Source organism: Labeo rohita, chromosome 14 (genome assembly GCF_022985175.1).
Source record: "Labeo rohita strain BAU-BD-2019 chromosome 14, IGBB_LRoh.1.0, whole genome shotgun sequence".
In the NCBI taxonomy this organism is placed as follows: Eukaryota; Metazoa; Chordata; class Actinopteri; order Cypriniformes; family Cyprinidae; genus Labeo; species Labeo rohita.
In genome coordinates this window covers 4,280,132-4,301,266 of record NC_066882.1, presented here as the reverse complement: position 1 = coordinate 4,301,266, position 21,135 = coordinate 4,280,132, and the positions used below count along the sequence as shown (strand labels likewise).

Here is a 21,135-nt window from a genome sequence, read left to right as displayed (position 1 = left end):
AAGGTTCATTTAACTTCCAGCATTTACTCGGGTGAAGTGGAATTGTGGAGCTTTCGCAGTTGTTATTGAGCTGATGCAGCATAAACCTCTAGATTATTCCCTTACCCTTGGGAATATTAGCTATTGACTACAATGTTGCATAAATGAATATAAATAAAGACAAAGAAAAATGCCAGTATTGACTCAAGCAGAAGCTCAAACACAGAGAGCAAACGCTTTCTTTGGACTGCGGTCTTTGTTGATCGTAAACAGCCAAGTGAAAAACAGGACAGATGCAACTGACCAGCTCTAAAATTAAAACCACATCAGTATCTATTTCTCCCAAGGGACTTGGAGGATGCAATCGGATGAGGAAGACAAACTGAGAGGAGGCTACACTGCAGCTTAAGCCTGCTCTGCAAATCAAAATAGATTGCCACTAATAAATCTGAGAAAAAAGACACTTTAATTTCCGGTTAATGCTTGACTGGGGAGCAGCAGAGCGCATGTACGCAGCACAGCGGCGACCGTCCAGTGCTCACGCTGGAGCAACACGACTATGCAGAGAGAGAAATGGAGACAGTGAGGGATGATCAGAGCGTAAGGGCATCTTCAGGGTCTTTCATGGACTTTGAGGAGCACAAACACAAAGGTGATAGGTGAAGTGCAAAGCAAGCAAAGTAAAGAAATATGACCTGCTCCTGCATAAGAGATGCACATCAGACATGAGAGAGAGAGAGAGAGAGAGAGAGAGAGAGAGAGATTGTGCAAATATTGAGCCCTATTAAAGTAATGAATTCTGACTGGTATTAGTTTGTTCTGAATTAGCTCATAGTCACACATGCAAATATGGACAAGAGAAAAGTGATATCTAGATGAATAGTACTTGACACAAAACAAAAACGACAGGTCCGCATGAGCAGAAATTTGTGTAAACTTTTTGTAAATAAATAGCTTTTAAATTTAATTTAAAAACCAACTTCATTGTTTATTAGCAAGAGCCTATTAACAATGTCAAATGATTTACTGGTAACACTTTACAATAAGAGGTCATTTATAAACATTGGTTAATGTATTAACTAACACGAACACAGTGCATTAACTAATGTTAACAAACACAGCTTGTGATTTAATTATGCATTAGTAAATGCTAAAATTAACATGAACTAAGATTAATAAATGCTGCAGAAGTATTGTTCATGTTAACTAATGTAGTTAACTAATGTTAACAAATGAACCTTATTGTAAAGTGTTACCAATTTACTTTCTGTAAAACAACTTTTGGTAACACTTTATAATAAGGTGTAGTTTGTTAACATTAATGTATTAACTAACATGAACGAACAATGAACAATACATTTATTACACTATATATATTAATCTTTGTCAATGTTAGTTAATAAAAATACAGTCATTCATTGTTCATGTTAGTTCACAGTGCATTAACTAAAACATTAACAAACACAACTTGTGATTTAATAATGCATTAGTAAATGCTGAAATTAACATTAACTAAAATTAATAAATGCTGTAGAAGTATTGTTCATTTTTAGTTTATGTTAACTAATGTAGTTAACTAATGTAAACTAATGAATTTTATTGTAAAGTTTTAGCAAACTTTTTGTATGTACGTTTTTAAGCCTTAATTTTACAGAAATATTTTAAAAAAGGTCCTATTAGTAAATGTTACTAAACGCATTAACTATCATTAACCAACAATGAGCAGTTACATTAACATTAGTTAATAAAAAATACAACTGTTCATTGTTTGTTCAATTTAGCTTATGTTCATTAAATAATATTAACAAATACAACTTTTGATTTTAATAAAGTATTAGTAAAGAATTAAATGAACTAAGATTAATAAATGTTTTAGAAGTGTTTTTCATTGATAGTTAACTAAACTGGTTAACATAAACTAATATTAACGGCAACACTTCATCATAAAGTTTTATTTAAAGCATTATTTATCATTAGTTAACTAATAACATGAACTAAGAAAAACAATACTTCTACAGTATTTATTAATCATTAATATTAATTTCAGCATATTAATATTAATTTTCAGTACATTAATATTAATGTCAGTGATTAAAATCATGGGTTTGTTAACATTAGTTAATGCACTGTGAACAAACATATGAACAAATAATGAATGACTGTATTTTTATTAATTAACGTTAACAATGATTAATAAATAGTGTTATGAATGCATTGTTCATTGCTCATGTTAGTTAAAACATTAACTAATGTTAACAAATGGAACCTTATTGTAAAGTGTTGTTTTTTAAAATGTAATTTTTAAATTTCATTTTTTATTACAAAGTTCATATAGACAGAAGTCTATCAAATGATAAACCATATTTTACATTTTTTCAATCCATATTTTCAAAGAAACAAAAAGCATAAAAAAAGAACAAATAAGCATGAAGATACCAGCCAAAAATGGGGAGATGAAACCTACATTAACATATTTTTCTTCATTAAGAAATATTCTGTGACAAGTAAAAAATTTTGCATAGCTGATATGTCAGGTTGTAGCAATGCCTGTAACTGCTCATTATATATAGTGTAAATTATGTAATTGTCTTGTTTTTGAGTAAATTCAATTTAAAGCAAATATTTGTATTTAAACATATAAATTTAATTCTGTCTGTGTTTCATGATTGAGCATCAATGCTATGATTAAATTAGATTATACACAATAAAATTGGAATGGTAAAATTTGAATCCCATTTTAACTAAATCTAAGGTTAAATCAAAGAATGTTTCATGTAATTTTAACATAATACAGTAACCTTTTTTCTTTTAGAAGTTGTGACGTCTTAAGCTGAGTTCAGACAAATGTGACCTCCTTTAAAAAAAGCCTAATGTTAAAGCAAAAATAAAGTATATCCACTAAAACTTTATCGAACAAAACAAAAACACAAACTCTCATTATCCCCAGTGATAATAATTCAAGAAAAGAGACAGGGAATCTGCTCTGACTGTCCCTGCTGTTTTGGCTTGCTTCTATTTTCGATCTGAACTAGTCTGGCCTTCAGCAATTTTCCAGTTTATCTGGAGTGTAACAAATCCTGACTGTCAACGCTGGCTGAACAGATGGTATTTAACCCAATCGAAAGTTCATGAAGAAGATTCAAAGCAGAGCTGTGGTCCACAACCTTTCATTGAACCCGTCTGGGTACCAAGTGCTTTGTAACAAAAGATCCAACAAAAGTGATTAGCATTTGTATCCGGTGTGTAGTGTAGTGTACAGCTTCACATGCAGATGAGCGACACTCACCTGTATTATAGTGCTTGGTGCAATAGCGCAGATCCTTCTCTTCTTTCAATATAAACTGAGGTAAAGTCAGTCCATCCGCTACCTGCACGGCTCCCTTTTCATCCCACTCGAATATAAGATCGTTCATCGTGTAGCCAACTAGTGGAAGAACAATGACAGAAAAAAGCTTTGTTTGTGCCAGCAGGAACATGTAATCCATAAAAATGAACTGTAATTTGATTATGAGTATTTAAAAATGTAATATACTTTAATTACAAGCACTTAATTTTTGGAACATGATGACGTAATCCAGATTACATGCGATCAGTTACTACCCAACGTTGAAAAATCAATACAAATAATGGCAAAATGTGGCAAGAAATCACAGACCATAATCAAAGCTAGTGCATTTATCTGCATGATGTAGAAAACGGGAGAGATTTGTTAAAATATTACATAACCCCATCCGTCACCCACTCTAAAACACTCTACCCCTCAACAAAAAACCCTTCCACATCCGTCATTGGACTCCTAGTGCTCATAATTTTCAAAAAGCTTCAATCAAACAAAGTTTCCCTCCCAGAAACACGCTATAATTTGGCAAATTTGAGAATCAATAGTAAATAACAGAGAAGCGTAATGGCAGGAAGGGCCGGCGCTGGCTTGCGCTCGAAGCGTCTCTCTGCTGACTGCTGAATCTACTTGAAGGCGGCTTTAAATCACTACGCTCTTCATCTGCTGGTGCCAGCCAGTACAACATCCATCTCTGCACCGCTGAATAAATCCTCTCCATCTGGCTGAAAGGATCAGGGCATACTTACAGCTCTCCAGCTGCATTATACAGGTCTGCACATCCATAGGGAAATTCTTCAGGTCCATGGGGCAGGCCAGAACCAGTGTTATTCTGAGAACAACAACAGCCGCGATCAGCAACAAACTCCACAACAGATCAAATTAGACAGCTCTTACTTTCCTCCTTTTTCACTGGTCAAACCATTACAATTTAAAGGAACAGTTTACCCAATCAGTATTTTTTGTATAATTACACCCGCCTTATTTTTCCCGTAAGAGCGGTCGCAGCCATTTGTAAATTTAATGCGTCTGGCTTTATTTGCTTCCAGCTATTTTTAGCTGTACAAAAAAGCTCATTTTGCCGCTTGAAATTGCAAACTTGTGTCTTACCATATTGTTTTAATGCATTATCCTAATTATAAACACAGTGGTTTGTAGTGCTAACAGTTTTGCCATTTACTGCACTTAGTTATTCTTCTCGTTATTTCCCCACAGCAGCTAATGAACCGGAAGTCGTGGACATTAATTCTGCATTGAAATATAATACTATTAATATTGAACTGGCCTTTATTTTTATTTTTCGCTTTGTTTTGTTTTATTTTATTTTAGCAAATGTATTGATCATTTGCATTAGTATTAGCAATAATTAGTTTTAGTGATTTTAAAACTTAACTCCTTACCAGCATTTTTTTTTTTTTTGCATTTTTGATCATTTTTCACAATATTTTGTGTATTAATATCTGAACATGCAATATGTCAAAAGAAAGACCATCTGTGTTTAAATTAACCAATCAACAAACAAACATCCTTTATTCTAGCTTCTAGGGGTGTGTGATATTGACAAAACATATATCTCAATAGTTTCTGTGATTTTATCAATAACAACAATTAGACAATATTTTGCAAAGTGTGTTATTGTGCTGGTATCAATGAAATTCATATTTGCAGAAGTAGCATCTGAAGTGCCATTTAGATGTGTTAGACTGTTTAATGCAGCTCAGAGGGACATGGAATGATTTAACCCGCAGTTACACATGCATAAATAATATTCAGATATTTTTTAACATAAAACTTTTAATGTTTTAAAAATGTAGACACTTCAAAGGAGAAGTCCACTTCCAAAACAAAGATTCACATATAATGTACTCATCCCCTTTTCATCCAAGATGTTCATGTCTTTCTTTCTTCAGTTGTAAAGAAATTATGTTTTTTGAGGAAAACATTTATGGATTTTTTTTAATGCGGCTTCAAACGATCCCAAATGCGGTTATAAATAATCCCAGCCGAGGAAGAAGGGTCTTATCTAGCGAAAAGATGGGTTATTTTCATTTACAAAATACAATTTAAATACTTTTTAATCTTAAACGCTCGTCTTCTCTTACTCTCCCGGAACTCTGTGTATTCTGGTTCAAGACAGTTAGGGTATGTCGAAAAACAGCAATCGTATTTTTTCAAAATCATCCTACATCGCTGAAGAAGTACCGACACAGTCTTTGCAAAGTGAACATGCAAAGAAGATTAAACACCCTTAACAAATTAGGTTCTGTACTGGAATTAGTTCACCTGTTTTACGTCTTCGGGTTTTTTGAGTCGTTCGTTCATTCTCACAACACAAGCTTTTGTGCTTAAAAAGTATAAAAAAAAATGACCAATCGTTTCGCTAGATAAGACTCTTCTTCCTCGGCTGGGATCGTTTAGAGCCCTCTGAAGCTGCATTTAAACTACATTTTGGAAGTTCAATATCGGGGCACCAATCAAGTCCAGTATATGAAAAAAAATCTTGAAATGCTTTCCTCAAAAAGCATGATTTCTTTACAACTGAAGACAGAAAGACATGAACATATTGGATGACAAGGGGGTAAGTAAATTATTTGTGAATTGCTGTTCCGGAAGTGGACTTCTTTAAGTAAAGATCATGTTACATGAAGATATTTTGTAAATTTCCTGCCGTAATTATATCAAAACTTACATTTTTTTAATACTGATATGCATGGCTAAAAACTTCATTTGGACAACTTTAAAGGTGATTTACTCATTTTGATTTTTTTGCACCCTCAGATTCCAGATTTTCAAATAGTTATATCTCAGCCAAATCGTGTCCTATCCTAACAAACCATATATTAATGGAAGGCTTATTTATCCAGCTTTCAGATTTCAAAATGTAAAAAAATGGACCCTTATGACTGGTTTTGTGGTCCAGGGTCACAAATATTAAAATTATTCAAAATACATACCTGACTGATACAATCTTTGTCATAGAATACATTTGTTGGTTCAAAACAAAGTTCACAATTTTAATGTTTGCTTTACTTTATGTTCAAGATCTGAGGTAAATTATCAATTTTTGCTTTCATTATGGCAACAAAGGTCATGCAAACAAATTTTTGATCATTTTAACATTAAATAAGCACACAGTCAGTACCTGAGATTATTATTGCCATAGTTTGAGTGTGGTTCCAGCTACGATGTCACAGAAATAATTTCTAAAATAGAATCTGCTGTCGCTCGTTGTGCATCGCCGTCGCAGCTGGTTGGGACAAAACCTCAAAATACCTTTTACTGCATGCATCTGGTAAGAACACCATGTAATACTATTTAGATTTTATTAGATTTCAACTTTACTTCAAATAACTTGTTTTTTAACAGCTTTAGTTTTGATTAAAAATATCAACACTGGACGTATAATTGCAATTCTGTCATTATTCCCTCGCTGTCATTGGTTGTTTTCATTAATAATTTCCACCTCCACTGCAGCCCTCAAATCAAACATGGCACAAGCAGTTTTAGTTTTATGAGGCACCTGGTTATGAGACACTGGAGAACCAATAATGTTTGATGTTATTGATGTCCAACCTGGAACATAGATGCCAAATTTGATTTGAGAGCTGCAGCGGAGGAGAGGATTATCGGTGAATAACTTAAACATCAGTCTGTTCTGCTCTTCAGACGACTAAAAATATAGCCTAGACCATTTCTATGGTGCATTTTGTCAGCTTGTGGTCACTATGAATTGTTATTATCATGGAAATAGCATACAGCACTGGACCAGTAGCAAATAATGAGAGATTTTTTTTTTTATTTTTAGCTGGCTGTCCCTTTAAGAAATGCACCCAAACTGTATTAAATCTATGATTGTTAACTCTGTCTCATACGATCCTAAAGCTAGATAAAGAAACAGTCCAGCGCCAAGCTCTGATTTGAAACTCACTCAAGGCTGTAATCACGCCACTATCACAGGATAGTGGTTATTTACCTGAAATGTTCAATTTAACTGTGCACTGTGGCTGCTGCAATTTAGAGGGAGTTCACAGCTAAGACCAAACTGATCTGAAAGGTTCATTTGATAGTGTCAAGTTAAGAGATGAGACTTCCCAATCCACACGGCTATTCACTACAAGCCCAGTCCTCTTTAATGCTACAATGATAAGACATAAAGTGAATTTAGAAACGGGATACACGCTTGGAAGGATACTCATATCTTTTTGGCTTTAAGCCATTTCATTTTTTAATAATAAAGATCATTTTAAATAATACCACACAATGACGCAAACATGCTGTGCAGTTTAAACAGTCTATGACTTTAACAAGACTCAGAAATGTTAAAAAAAATTAGGATCAAGTAAGAAGTCTCTTATGCGCACCAAGGCTGCATTTATTTTATTAAAAAATAAATAAAAACAGTAAAATTGTGAAATACTATTACAATTTCAAATAACTGTTTTTTATTTGAATATATAGTAAAATGTAATTTATTTTTGTGGTGCAAAGCTGAATTTTCAGCATCATTACTCCAGTCCTCAGTGTCACATGATCCTTCAGAAATCATTCTAATATGCTGATTTGCTACTTGAGAAATATTTCTGGGTTACACTTTATTTTAAGGTATCTTTGTTGCAGTGTATGTGTAATATTAATTAACTACATGTAGTTACTATATGGTTAGGGTTTGATTTAGGGTTACTTGCATGTAATTATGCTTAAATAAGTGTTATTATAATAGTAGGCACATGTAACGTGTAACAAGGACACCTTAAAATAAAGTGTTACCCATTTCTGATTATTATCAATGTTAAAACAGTTGTGCTGCTTAATATTTTAGTGGAAACCGCAATAAGGATTTTTCCCCAGGATTCTCTGATTAATAGAAAGCAATTATTTGAAATAAAAATCATTTGTAACATTAAAAAAGTCTTTACAGTCACCAGCGGATTTATTAAATTAATTAATTAATCAATTAGATCATTTAATGCATGAATAAAAGTAATAATTTCTTTAATAATTCAGACTTATGTGCCCTTTAGAAGCCTGTGTTCTGCAAGTGAACGGTGCATTATTGTGCCATCCCAAAGAGGCACAAAATCACTTTTACAGACTTTCACATTAAATGCACCCTCCTGGTGTAATGACCTGCCCAACTCAATCCGAACAGTCCTTCTTAACAGTCCCCTATATATATATATATATATATATATATATATATATATATATATATATATATATATTTTTTTTTTTTTTTTTTTTTTTTTAATTACACAACATGTTTAATGGCAGGCTCCACTGCAACAACTTAACAACTTACACCATATAGTGTGACAACCTGACCTGAGCCATGTTATCCAAAAGGTCAACGTGTGTTTAATGAACTGTATGTCATATTTTCAAAGGGCACACAGAAATAAATCCACCCTGAGAAATACAGACAGCAGTAAACACTGCTGTGACAACTAGCCCCGGTCTCCCTTACAAGTGTGCAAACACATCTCTATATTATATATTATTGACAGAATCAATTACATATTTTCCTCTCACCTTATACTGTACAAAACATTCCCGTTTTTGGAGATCCTCAAAAGCTTGTTGTCAGTAGTAACCTCGTGGAAATTGGCTCCCTTTTCATTGGCAAAGAACAGATCGGGTTTCCAAATGGAGTCCAACATGGAGGGATCAAGGTCAAGGGAGTCATCGGGATATTCGCTGTAGGCCAGCCGAGGGTCGTTCCACTGCTGTCTCAGGAAAATGTTCACTCTGTAATCCTGTTGGGCGCACAAAGACAGCCATGTCAACAGATCAGAGGTGAGGAAGCGAGACTGGCACATTTTATCAAGCTTCAGGAACCTGTGAAGCTTCACAAGAACATGCTAGTACGTCTAACCTTAGTCCAGGTAAATTTGTTGTCACCTCAGTATATATTTTGCTCGAGATAATTGTTATCTGTGCAGGCAGAGAGTGCATAAAAGCAGACACCGTAAAGCACTGGCATTTCGCCCCAACATACAGCCATAATTGTCAATTCTCCTCCAAAACAGGCATGTGGTTATATCATTTCAGGGAGACCATTAAACCGTCTGGGCAGTAATGTACCTTGGGACAGAATATAGTGGATGACCTTTGCAATGGCAATCAGCTTCAACATGCAAGGACATTTCAGGGCAATTATCCTAATGTAAGGTGACCGGTTCATCCCAAGAATCTCGAAATATTTTGATGGAGGAGAATCATCTGTCTCAGGTTATTAGATTTGCCGCTCGGAGAGCGCAGCCACCATAGCACGGGAAAAGAACAAGTCCCATCGATTTTACTTTGTCAATATTTCTCCTTTATGATAAACAGCCCACGGATGCAAAATGAACCCTGTGAGAACAACATAGCGGCTTCATTACCGGTGGCGTAATCTCAGGTGTTATGTAAACACATCTTTCCTCTTCAAATTACACACATTTAACGTCACGGATATATATATATATATATAGTGAAATTAGTAAAACCTTTTGCTCTTGTCTACTGCGATTATCTGACAGGACGCCCGCAGTCAAATGCTCCAAACAGCTAGTTTCCGACAGAATGATTTTGCAAACAAGCGAGGAGTGGGCGCACATTCATCAGCGTGCACGCTGCTTTTTTCTGATTTGATTTCTCTAGGCTAAGGAGAGTGATTTATGGCAACAACCCACTCATAATGCGATTCAAGCCCAAGGCCAGATCCTATCCTGACGGTGACATATTAGAAAAAGTTTGCACGACTCCAGTGCGCCCAACTCTGCTAACAAATGACCGACGTCGAAATTCACACGTTCGCTCTCTCGTGCTTCCTCGAGAAAATGAAAGAGCTGCCGAGCTAATTAAATAGCCGCTCGCCTGTCCCGCGGGCCCAGTGCCTTACAAAGAAGGTAAACAATTAGGACAGTGAAAGGCCGGGGGGAACGGAGTGGCCGGAGTCGGTCAGATCATTACTGGATGAAACATTGTTCTCGGCTGCCCTACAAGCGCTAAAGATTTATCGATATCACTGGCGTTACCTGCTCCTGCCCCGCCACCTCGCCGCCGCTCGCTCAGTGTGAACACGAGCATGAGCAACTCGGATCAATTCCGCTGGTTATGGAGGAAAGAAAGAGTGGAAAACGCTGCATTTGTTCTGCTTGAGGGACTTCTGCAAGCTGCTGAAGTTTTGGCCCCGCTCAGCTGGTGCCAAACAGGAAATCTTGGCATTACTTATTTTTGTGCTCGGAAAAAGTAAAACCTTCAGCAGATCAATGTTGGGAAAAATTGTATTGCTTTTGCAACCATCTAGCAATGTATGCACATTGAAAACACATTAGAAACAGCATGGCCCAAGAGGTACTTGCGGGCATATAATCAATATAATCAATGGGTGCACATTTTCAGTTCACCATCTTTCCCCAAAAATGATGATTATATTAGCATACACAACATCGGATAGTCTGTTTATTATAAACTTGTGCTGCAGTTTCGTCGTCTGCCGCTTTAAAGGAGAAGTCCACTTCCAAAACAAAGATTCATACATAATGTACTCACCCCCTTGTCACCCAAGATGTTCATGTCTTTCTTTCATCAGTTGTAAAGAAATTGTTTTTTGAGGAAAACATTTCAGCATTTTTCTCCATATAATGGACTGATATGGACAGATATGGTGCCCCGAGTTTGAACTTCCAAAATGCAGTTTAAATGCGGCTTCAAATGATCCCAAATGCAGTTGTAAACAATTCCAGCCGAGAAAGAAGGGTCTTATCTAGCATAACTATTGGTTATTTTCATAAAAATAACACAATTTATATACTTTTTTAATTTAAACACTCCTCTTGTTTTTTCCGGTTCATGACAGTTAGGGTATGTTGAAAAACTCCCATCTCATGTTCTCCCTCAACTTCGAAATTGTACTATATCGCTGTTTTACCTTTTTTGTGTGAGCATTTGAGATTAAAAAGTATTTAAATTGTATTTTTTAAAATGAAAATAACCCATCGTTTCGCTAGATAAGACCCTACTTCCTCGACTGGGATCATTTACAACCGCATTTGGGATCGTTTGAAGCCGCATTTAAACTGCATTTTGGAAGTTCAAAATCAGGGCACCATATCAGTCCATTATTGTCACACCCCTGGACTGATTAGTTGGTTTCTCCCATCATTTCCCCCTGCAGCTCTGTGTGTTTTGGTATCTCCCTTATTGTCTGCACCTGTGGTTGTAATCAGTCTGTGTATATATAGCGTGTGTTTTCCCCCTTTCCTTGTCGGACGTTAACGTTACCTCCCAGTGTTTCCAGTGTTTCCAGTGTTTCCAGTGTTTCCAGTGTTTCCAGTGTTTCTTTTGGATTATTAAAGATATTTCGTTTCATTACGTCGTTGTTAGTCTGTTCCTGCCTGAAGCGTGACAATTATATGGAGAAAAATCCTGAAATGTTTTCCTCAAAAAACATAATTTCTTTACGACTGAAGAAAGAAAGACATGAACATCTTGGATGACAAGGGGTGAGTACATTATATGTGAAACTTTGTTTTAGAAATGGACTTCTCCTTTAAAGCAGTATGAATTTGTATTGGGTGTTAATGTTTTCATTGTTCATCATTTAAAAAAAAAAAAAAAAAAAAAAAAAAAAAAAAAAAAAAAAACAATCAAAAAATGTGACCCAGGACCACAAAACCAGTCATTTTGTATATTTTTACTTTATCTGAATAAAATACAAATAAATTAAAATAATGAATATAAGCTAAATAAATAAGCTTTCTGTTGATGTTTGGTTTATAAAACTATTGGAAAATCTAGAATCTGAAAGTGCAAAAAAATTGAAATATTGAGAAAATCACCTTTAAAGTTGTCCAAATGAAGTTCTTAGCGATGCATATTACTAATCAATGAAAAAATTACGTTTTGATATATTTACAGTAGGAAATGTATAAAATGTCTTCATGGAACATGATCTTTACTTAACATTCTAATGATTTTTGACATAAAAGAAAAATCTTTTTGACCCATTCAAATGTATTGTTGGCTATTGCTACAAATGTATCTGTGCTACTTATGACTGGTTTTGTGGTCCAGAGTCACAAATATCGTTCCTCTGTGTCGTTATCATTATAGTTAGCCTAGTAAAACCTATGACATAATTTATTTCAAAATACATTTATTTCATACCAAGTATACTTTAAATCCAATTTAAAATTCAAACATATTTAATGACATGTCACTTAATCAAGATTGATTTAAAATTATAATTAAACTTCATTTGGAGTATTTCTTTACTGCACAATGCATATTACTTAATATTTTGTCTAAATGTGTTTTAAGGATTGTATGATCTCTTTAGTATGTCTAAATCTAAGTGTACTCAAATATGCTATTTTGGAACACCATGAATATAAACTAAAATGTACTTTTAACATACTATCTCTGTATTAAAAATGCATTTAGTTACCACTTGTAGTACAGCCAAGTGTACTAGTGTATGAAAAATGGATTCAAGTGTACTACAAGTGGTAACTATAGAATTTTTAGCATATTAAGTACAAAATGAGTGCCTGAAAAGTATATTATGGAAGTGCAATTTTTTCACCTGGGATGCAAGATATTTAAAGAGCACCTGAAGTATACTTGCAATAGTTCCATTTTAGCACAATCAAATATACTTCAGTATATCTTTAGTTAGACAACTGCACAATTTAAGTGTACTGAGCATTTTAGTATACCAAAAATATAGGGTGTTTGCACATTTATAGGATCCTTATCACAAAATAAATATATTTAAAATACATTTTTAGTATATTTTTTTCACTAGGGTATGGTGCAGACTTTTTTATTAGAATGATTATTAAATGAATGGTACAGAGCCCCAGACCTGATATGTGGGAAAAAAATATTCATGACGCAGCCACGAATTTACAATTAATTCTCGTTTTAGGTTGATCATGAGCATGTTTTAATAATTCATTACTTCATTTTAGTGAAATTGTGGGTAGGTTTTATTAACTCCTGTCAGCAATTTCATTAGCCCATCATCTTTTTTGCATAGTGAGAAAAGACCTCTATTTAGGGCCCTATGAAATCTGTTTTATTTTTTTCCAAATTCCGTTTTTTAATTCTACTGGATATTTACTCCTTTTTAATGGTTAAATTAAATATTATTATCAAAAGCATATCTAATCTACAGTTTCACATCGATTTATTGAAAGTATAATGAGTATGATTTGATTTAAGTGTAATGACCTACTTTTAATTACTTCATTCAAATTTTGAAATTCAGTGACATTCTGTGTTATTCAGTAAATTCCGTTTTTATGACTGGATTCTGCGATTCAGTCTCAAAATATCAAACAAATAAACAAATAAACAAATCTCAAAATATTAAAACATTTAACTAAAACCTTGAAATGAACAGAACAGATTAAAAAAAATAAATCACATTTAAATTTGTTAATTTTTACAGTTTAACATTAACTTAATCATTTGTATTGAGCAAAAAAAGTATAGAAATGAAAAAAAAAGAAAAATAGATGAATACACCTGATTCTTTTGAAACTCATTCATCAGTTTCCATTCATCATGTGCATCATGTTAATCAATATACTCACCATTGTTGTTTCAGCAATGGATCCAAAACTGTTAATAAAAATGTTGCATGTTACGTTCACAGGTGGACCTGTGGAAAAAGAAAAGAAAAACAACAAAAAAAAACAACAACAAATAAGTTAACAGATACTGATAAAATGAAACAAGTTATTCTCTAAATTTCACCAAATCTTACAAAAACATATTTTTTTATTTAGAAACAACTACAATACTAATCCAAACTTACCTGCTGACTGCTAAATAAGCACACTGTAATTGACATAAACCACGTAAATCTTATTTTTAAGATATATGCATCATCTTAGCCTACAAAACAAAGAAACTGTTAAATTATTGAGTCAAATTATTTCTACAGGATGTTGAGGTGAGTCTTCTGTAAAGACGAGGACCAGCGATTTTATTATCAGGACAGAACAAACCCTCAAAGGCAAGCCATTGTTCCTCCCACTTCTGTTTTAGAAATACAAGTAAATCTCTTATGCTGGTGCACAAATGAAAACCTGCAGTCATGGAGATGCTGAACAGAAACCATACTTCTGCCGTTAAAAGAACCAAGCAATCCATCACATATGGCTCTGTAAACACAGAAAGGGGGATATTCTGAGTGACACGGCGCTCATGGCCTCGTAAAGACCCTGTCAGGCTTCTCCAGACTTCTGATTTAGTTAGATACAGAGCTGCTGAACAGCTTGGAGAAACCCTGAACCCCATTTCTCTGCCTGCTGACGAGCCACACGCAGCATCCTAAGGTGCTGAATGAGTAGATTACTGCAAAGAAACATATTGCAATCTGCAAAGTCGGGCAAAATTTATTAGTCGCTCTATAAAGGCTGCAAATTTCTCCTGAGGTGTAATCCACAAGAAAACTATTGCCTTGGAAATAAATCCACCTTACATGTATGATTTGACAAATTGTGCACACACAACTGCCATCAGAAGTGTTTTAATTGAGGAACAGATCTTAGTCGGGGTAGTGCCATATTTAATTTTTGACAAGAGTGAGCACATACTCCATAAAACAGTTTTGAAAATTGTGAGTTGTGAAAATGACATGATGCAAGACCTTTATACAGTGCGTGAAATTGTAAAGACTGCAATCCAACCCTTCACAGCATTGTTTTCATCAGTGTTGAATTCAACATGGTGCCTAGCCTGACCAAGGATTATATTTCCCTTATAAAAATTAATCGTGTTTTTTTTTACAGTAAAAGTGTTGTAGACATGTTTTTTGGCTAACCGACTACAGATTTACTACAAATACCATGGTTAAACTTAGCAAAACTTAGGTTAGGTTAGTGTAGCAAAACCATGGTTAATTTGTGGTTACCATGGTTTAACTACAATAACCATGTTCTGTTGTTTTATTTGTAGTAAAACCATGGTTTATTTTCATAAGGGCTCTGTTTCAAAACCTAATGAGCTGCCTCATCACCAACTAACTACAAAGGCAGCTACTTTCTAAGTGAGAATTGTAACCACAGTCGAAACAATTTATAACGTAACTGGCACCATATGATTAGCATTCGGAACATAGACTCAACTCGCAATTGATTTGAATAGGTGTTGCTAAGCTAACAGCACAAATCTCTAACAATCCTAAAAATAAGTAGTTCAGCAGAATTAAAGACGTTATGCAATGGAATATGCCATTTTTATTCATACTTTCCAACACTAACCAAAATATAACATTATTTATAAAGCAACATCATTTTTTCCACCATCTTGGATTTATTTTTTCACTCGTTGTAGTGCATTACCATTAAAGGTCACATGTGATGTTACCTCATAATTTAGCTTAAAGGTAGATTAGGTGATTTTGGAGAGGTTAGCAATAGCAAGCTAGCTTCAAAAACATTTCACAGATGATATAAACACATTATGCAAAAATCACTTTTATAAGGTGTTTGAACACGGTAGTATGGCCGCAACCAGCCTATAATGGTTAAAACTCCACCCACTAATTTTTTTTATAACCCCAATAAATAATAAAAGTCTCTCTGAAAACACAAATCCAGATTTCTCCCTACAATAACATTGTTGCAAGGAAAAAGTCATCCCCAAGCATAGACACAGATACAATGTCAGCGACAAAGAGGCATTACAAGTGTTGTGTTTTGGGATGCACCAACGGAAAAGGAGTCTCCATAGACTCCCTTCAACCTTCATTTTTGAAGGAAATGTCCCAGAAAAAACTTGGTCTAGTCCCCTATATGTTTAGGGATCAATACCAACACTTCGTGCTTGAACGTCAGCTCCAGACTAAGTAAGCATCACGCGTTTGTTTTCCAAATTGCCTTTCTGAAAGTGCATCTTGGCACTCTGTAAAGCTAATGTTGCTAAAGCTACCATTGTTTCTGTCTGTTTTCACTGATGCTGCCTTTACATGCAACCAGAATGATCGTAAATAGGAATGTGGTAGTTAAAAATTGCATTTGAAAACAATGTGAAGTCGACCACTTGAATTTGTCAAGCTCATAATCACAAGTGGGATTGATAAAGTGTGTGATAGCACGCGACGGCACCATGAGACCAGTGCTCCCTGTCTGTGTAATTCCTAAATGCACACTTATTATGCACAGTACAATCAGATGACACACTTATAAACCGATTCTACTTCAAACATATAAGGCTAGTGAGAGTTTCTGACATTTTCAGTGCATGAGATCGTCCTGTTTTGATTTTGCCGGCTTTTGAAGCTCCACTCTCTTCTGAAAAGAGGGCCGGGAGCACCAGCTCATTTGCATTTAAAGGGACAAACACAAAAATGGCGTGTTTTGGCTCATACCCTAAAAGTGGCTATTTTAACAAGCTAGAAAAAATTATCTGTCGGGTATTTTGAGCTAAAACTTCACATACACACTCAAATCAGAGACGTATTATCTTGTAAAAAGGGGCATAATAGGTCACCTTTAACTTAGTGATTGCTATCGGGATGTGAAGAGACTTGGAACCAGCATAAAAAATGCTTTTAAACTAAATCACTAGGGATGTGACCAATTCTGAATATCGTTTTCCGAAAGGAAATGACATGTATTATGGAAGCCTTAAAAGGGAATAAATATGAGATGGGAGGAAAAAATATATTTCTATGCTTTCTCTAACAATTATATCACTGGGTAATTATACACTATATAAACTGTGGATATCAGGAAATCACTTTCAGGAATTATCTCCATATAGTGGACTTCTATGGTGCCTGCGAGTTTGAACTTCCAAAATTTAGTTTAAATGGGCTCTAAACAATCAAGGAAGAAAGGTCTTATCTAGTGAAACGATTTGTTATTTTAAAAAAATAAAATAAAATTTTTAATCTCAAATGCACGTCTTGTCTAGCTCTGTGTGAACTCCGTGCATTCCGGTTCAATACAGGGTATGTCGAAAAACTCCCATCTCATTTTCTCCTCTAACGTCATAATCGTCCTACATCACTGCAGAAGATTTGAGGTTAAAAAGTATAAATTTTATTTTTTTTTTTTTACAAAATAACAGATCGTTTCGCTAGGTAAGACCCTTTTTCTTCAGCTGGGATCATTTAGAGCCCTTTGAAGCTGCATTTAAACTGCGTTTTGAAAGTTCAAACTCACAGGCACCACAGAAGTCCACTATATGGACATAATTCCTGAAAAGTTTTCCTCAAAAAACTCTCTTTACAAATGAAGAAAGACAGACATGAACATCTTGGATGACAAGGGGGTGAGTAAATTATCTGTTAATTTTTGTTTTGGAAGTGAACTAATCCTTTAATATGGGGGACATTGAAATCGCTTTTGAATGCACGCTCGCTTTTTACTTTCACTTTCAAGATTCGCGATCATACAAATCACTCACCATCGTCCTATCAGTCATCTCTCCTTCTCAAGTGGTGAGTGAAATTTTATGTACTACACGCTATAATGTTAGAGGCTACCGCTAGCTACCCACCATGTCCCTTTAGTGGCTCCTAAAAAAAGGTTCTTAAAAGAGCCTTTTTCTACTATAAAGAACTTGGAGAGGGTTCTATGAATGTTAAAGGTTCTTCACGAAACCGAAGATTCCAAAAAAGAACCTTTATTTTTAAGAGTGCACCTATTGAACCAGCCTTTGCAGGCGACTAAATAGGTTTGGAACTGGCTCAAATTGTAGCACATTATCAGGCAGTTCCTGTTTGAGCCTCTATACAGTGTCAGGCCCCATAGTTTCTTGCTCTTGGCTTATTTCTTCCACTGGGTATTATACCGGCTGTAATCATTTGTCTGTTCTTGGCTTTCCTTGCCGTATGTGGCGCAGCGCAGAGGAAATCTAATGTCTTCACCCCCACTGCAGTTCATTTGTGAGCCCAGCCTCCAATAAGGAGAGAAGAGAGAGAAAGACAGAGCTCATTAACTGTCAGGAACGGGTGAGTCATCGCCAAGAATGATTTGCTTTGCCATGTTTTTGCCAAACAATCTGCGCCCCGCTCTCCTAAGAGCAGCTCACTGCAGAGGGGAAGCAACCGCCAGCGAAGGGACGTTCAGGTTATTTATACATTTTTTACTTAGCTGTCTTTCCCAGCGAATCAGACCTTAATTTCTGAGCCGTGCCTCCACCCTCATCTCGTAGAGGTGACGGTAGTTTAGAAGCCTCACACGTTTCACTGCGCTTCTCTTTATTACACCGACAAAAACAGGACACGCGAGTCGCAAAGATCAGCCTCGTCTTTCCCAGAGAGAAAGTGAGGGAACGGTTTTCAGTACTGTATTGACGTCGCACAATTAAGTATTTACGAAGAAAAGAGACATTCAGAGAGTCATTACTGTGACGAATTTCGTGCATAAACAGAACAATCATTAATCAAAAGTCCCTTGGGAAAGTATAACCTCTTTAGAACACCCATAAATTACACCGAACAGAAAAAACAGTGAGCCGGGAGACCAATTACTACTTCATAAACCAACAACCACAACTCATACAGGTTTATAGTCATTCATTAACAAGGTCCATGTCTAAACTGATCAATAGCAGAGTCCATCTCTTTACCTAGCTGCAACTGGAGAACGATACGCCTTCAAAAGCCATTAATCTGTTTTACGCCGGTCAGCCGGTGGGAAAATGGCGTACGAGATGTTGTACCCGGAGGACGCTTTTGGTGCGGGAGCAAAACAGATTTATTACAAACATCGGGCACTTAAGATGCCTCCCAGGTAAGTGGACCACCACAAATGAAAGTGTCTGATATAAATAAAGAAAGCTTAATGATATTGCTCATGTTAAAAATCGAGCTGTTCTCAGCAGAAATACAATGGCACCGAGGCATTAAATATTTATATGGCTTCGGCAGCACCTATAAGGTCTTGGCAAGGCGGCTAGCGGGTGGAGTGAGATCTACTGGTAACAAAGGGACAGCAAAGCGCCCTACCGGCTTTTCCGTGTTAGCACACTATTTTCATCACACCTCACTGAATCAACACCGGGGCAAATGTCAAGGGCTTCCTCTTACTCTTCATGTCCTGACATACGGGCTGATGCTGAGTAAATCTATTGGCATGGGGCAATTTTCAATTTGCGCTGCTCTAGTTACACAGACATGGTAAAAAAAAAAAAAAAAAAAAAAGGTGTTAAGCTCCAGTAAAGGAGCTGAGCTTCTTTAGAACGAGTGAAACGGGGAAAAAACAAATAAATCATGTAGCTACATAATCCAAAATCCATTTCTGTTGAGATGTTGTTGTTTGATGTGATGATGGTATCAGCGGCGATATCTTCAAGTGTAAAGAGATTTACAGTGGAACAAAAACAACACACAAAAAAACATTTATAGTACATAGAAGTATATAGTATAACTACAGTATAGAATATTACAAAAAGAGAAAACAGTTTAGATTATAACCTGAAAGAATAAATGTATAAAAATCAATAGAAACAGTATATAGTTTACTACAAAAATGACAAAAATAGTATTGTATATGTAGTACATATATACACAATATTATGTTTATACTATATATTAAATATTATATAGTATGTACAAAATATACTAAAGTAATATTTAAAAATTAAACACCAAAAAATGCAATACTATACTAAAATACTACAAAACAGAATATAGTATAGAACAGTATTATACTACTACTATATAAAACCACAATACTACAGAAAATAAGGTACAACAGCATACAGAGCAATATAGAGCAATATAGAGCGAAACAGTACAAAACAACATTACAAAAAAAGAATAGAATAGAATGCCAAAAAAATAATATACAGGACCATTACTAAAATATATATATATATATATATATATATATATATATATATATATATATATATATATATATATATATATATATAAATTAGTACACAAAAAGAATAATATACTGGACTACTACTAAGAATAGAATAGAATAGAATAGAATAGAATAGAATAGAATAGAACAGAATAGAATAGAAAAACAGAATGTAGCACAGAATAGTAAACAAATTAACAATACGACAAAAGAATGATATAGAATTGCAAAAAAAACATAATACTATATTAGACTATAAACATTAAACTAAAACAACATTACAAAAAAATACTACAAAAAAATAACATAGCACAGAAACAAAAACAGAATACTACTAAAACTGTATATAATAGAATAGAATAGAATAGAATAGAATAGAATAGAATAGAATAGAATGCAAAAATAATAATAATAATAATATACAGGACCATTACTAAAAAATAATTATATTGAATAGTAAAAAATGAATGATATAGTACACAAATAGAATAATATACTGGAACTACTAATAAAAACAGAATAGAGTACAATGGAATAGAATAGAATAGAATAGAATAGAATAGAATAGAATAGAATAGAATAGAATAGAAAAGACAGAATGTAGCACAGATTTGTAAAAAACGAAAAATAATAGTATACAATAGCACACAAAAACAGAATACTATATTAGACTAAGTATTAAAACAACATTACTAAAAAATATTACTACTGAATAGTAAAAAAAAGGAATACTAAAAATTATATAGTACACAAAAAGAATAATATACTGGACTACTAATAAAAATAGAATAGAATAGAATAGAATAGAATAGAATAGAATAGAATAGAATAGAATAGAAAGGCACAGATTTGTTAAAAAAACTGCAAATGACAAAAGAATAGTATAGTATAGCACACGAAAACAGAATACTATATTAGACTATAATTATTAAACTAAAACAACATTACTAAAAATATTACTTTTGAATAGTAAAAAAACTACTACCAATAATGTAACAC

The 21,135-nt window shown here is 34.4% G+C and overlaps 1 protein-coding gene across 1 annotated transcript in view; it reads right to left on the bottom strand.

The window, feature by feature from the left end:
* Window positions 1-21,135, bottom strand: part of glra1 (glycine receptor, alpha 1) — a 69,148-nt gene that overhangs the window by 23,619 nt on the left and 24,394 nt on the right. Inside the window, 4 exon segments of the mRNA XM_051127918.1 lie at window positions 3,266-3,403; window positions 4,066-4,148; window positions 8,846-9,069; window positions 13,900-13,967. Coding sequence (XP_050983875.1) covers window positions 3,266-3,403; window positions 4,066-4,148; window positions 8,846-9,069; window positions 13,900-13,967 — 513 coding nt within the window.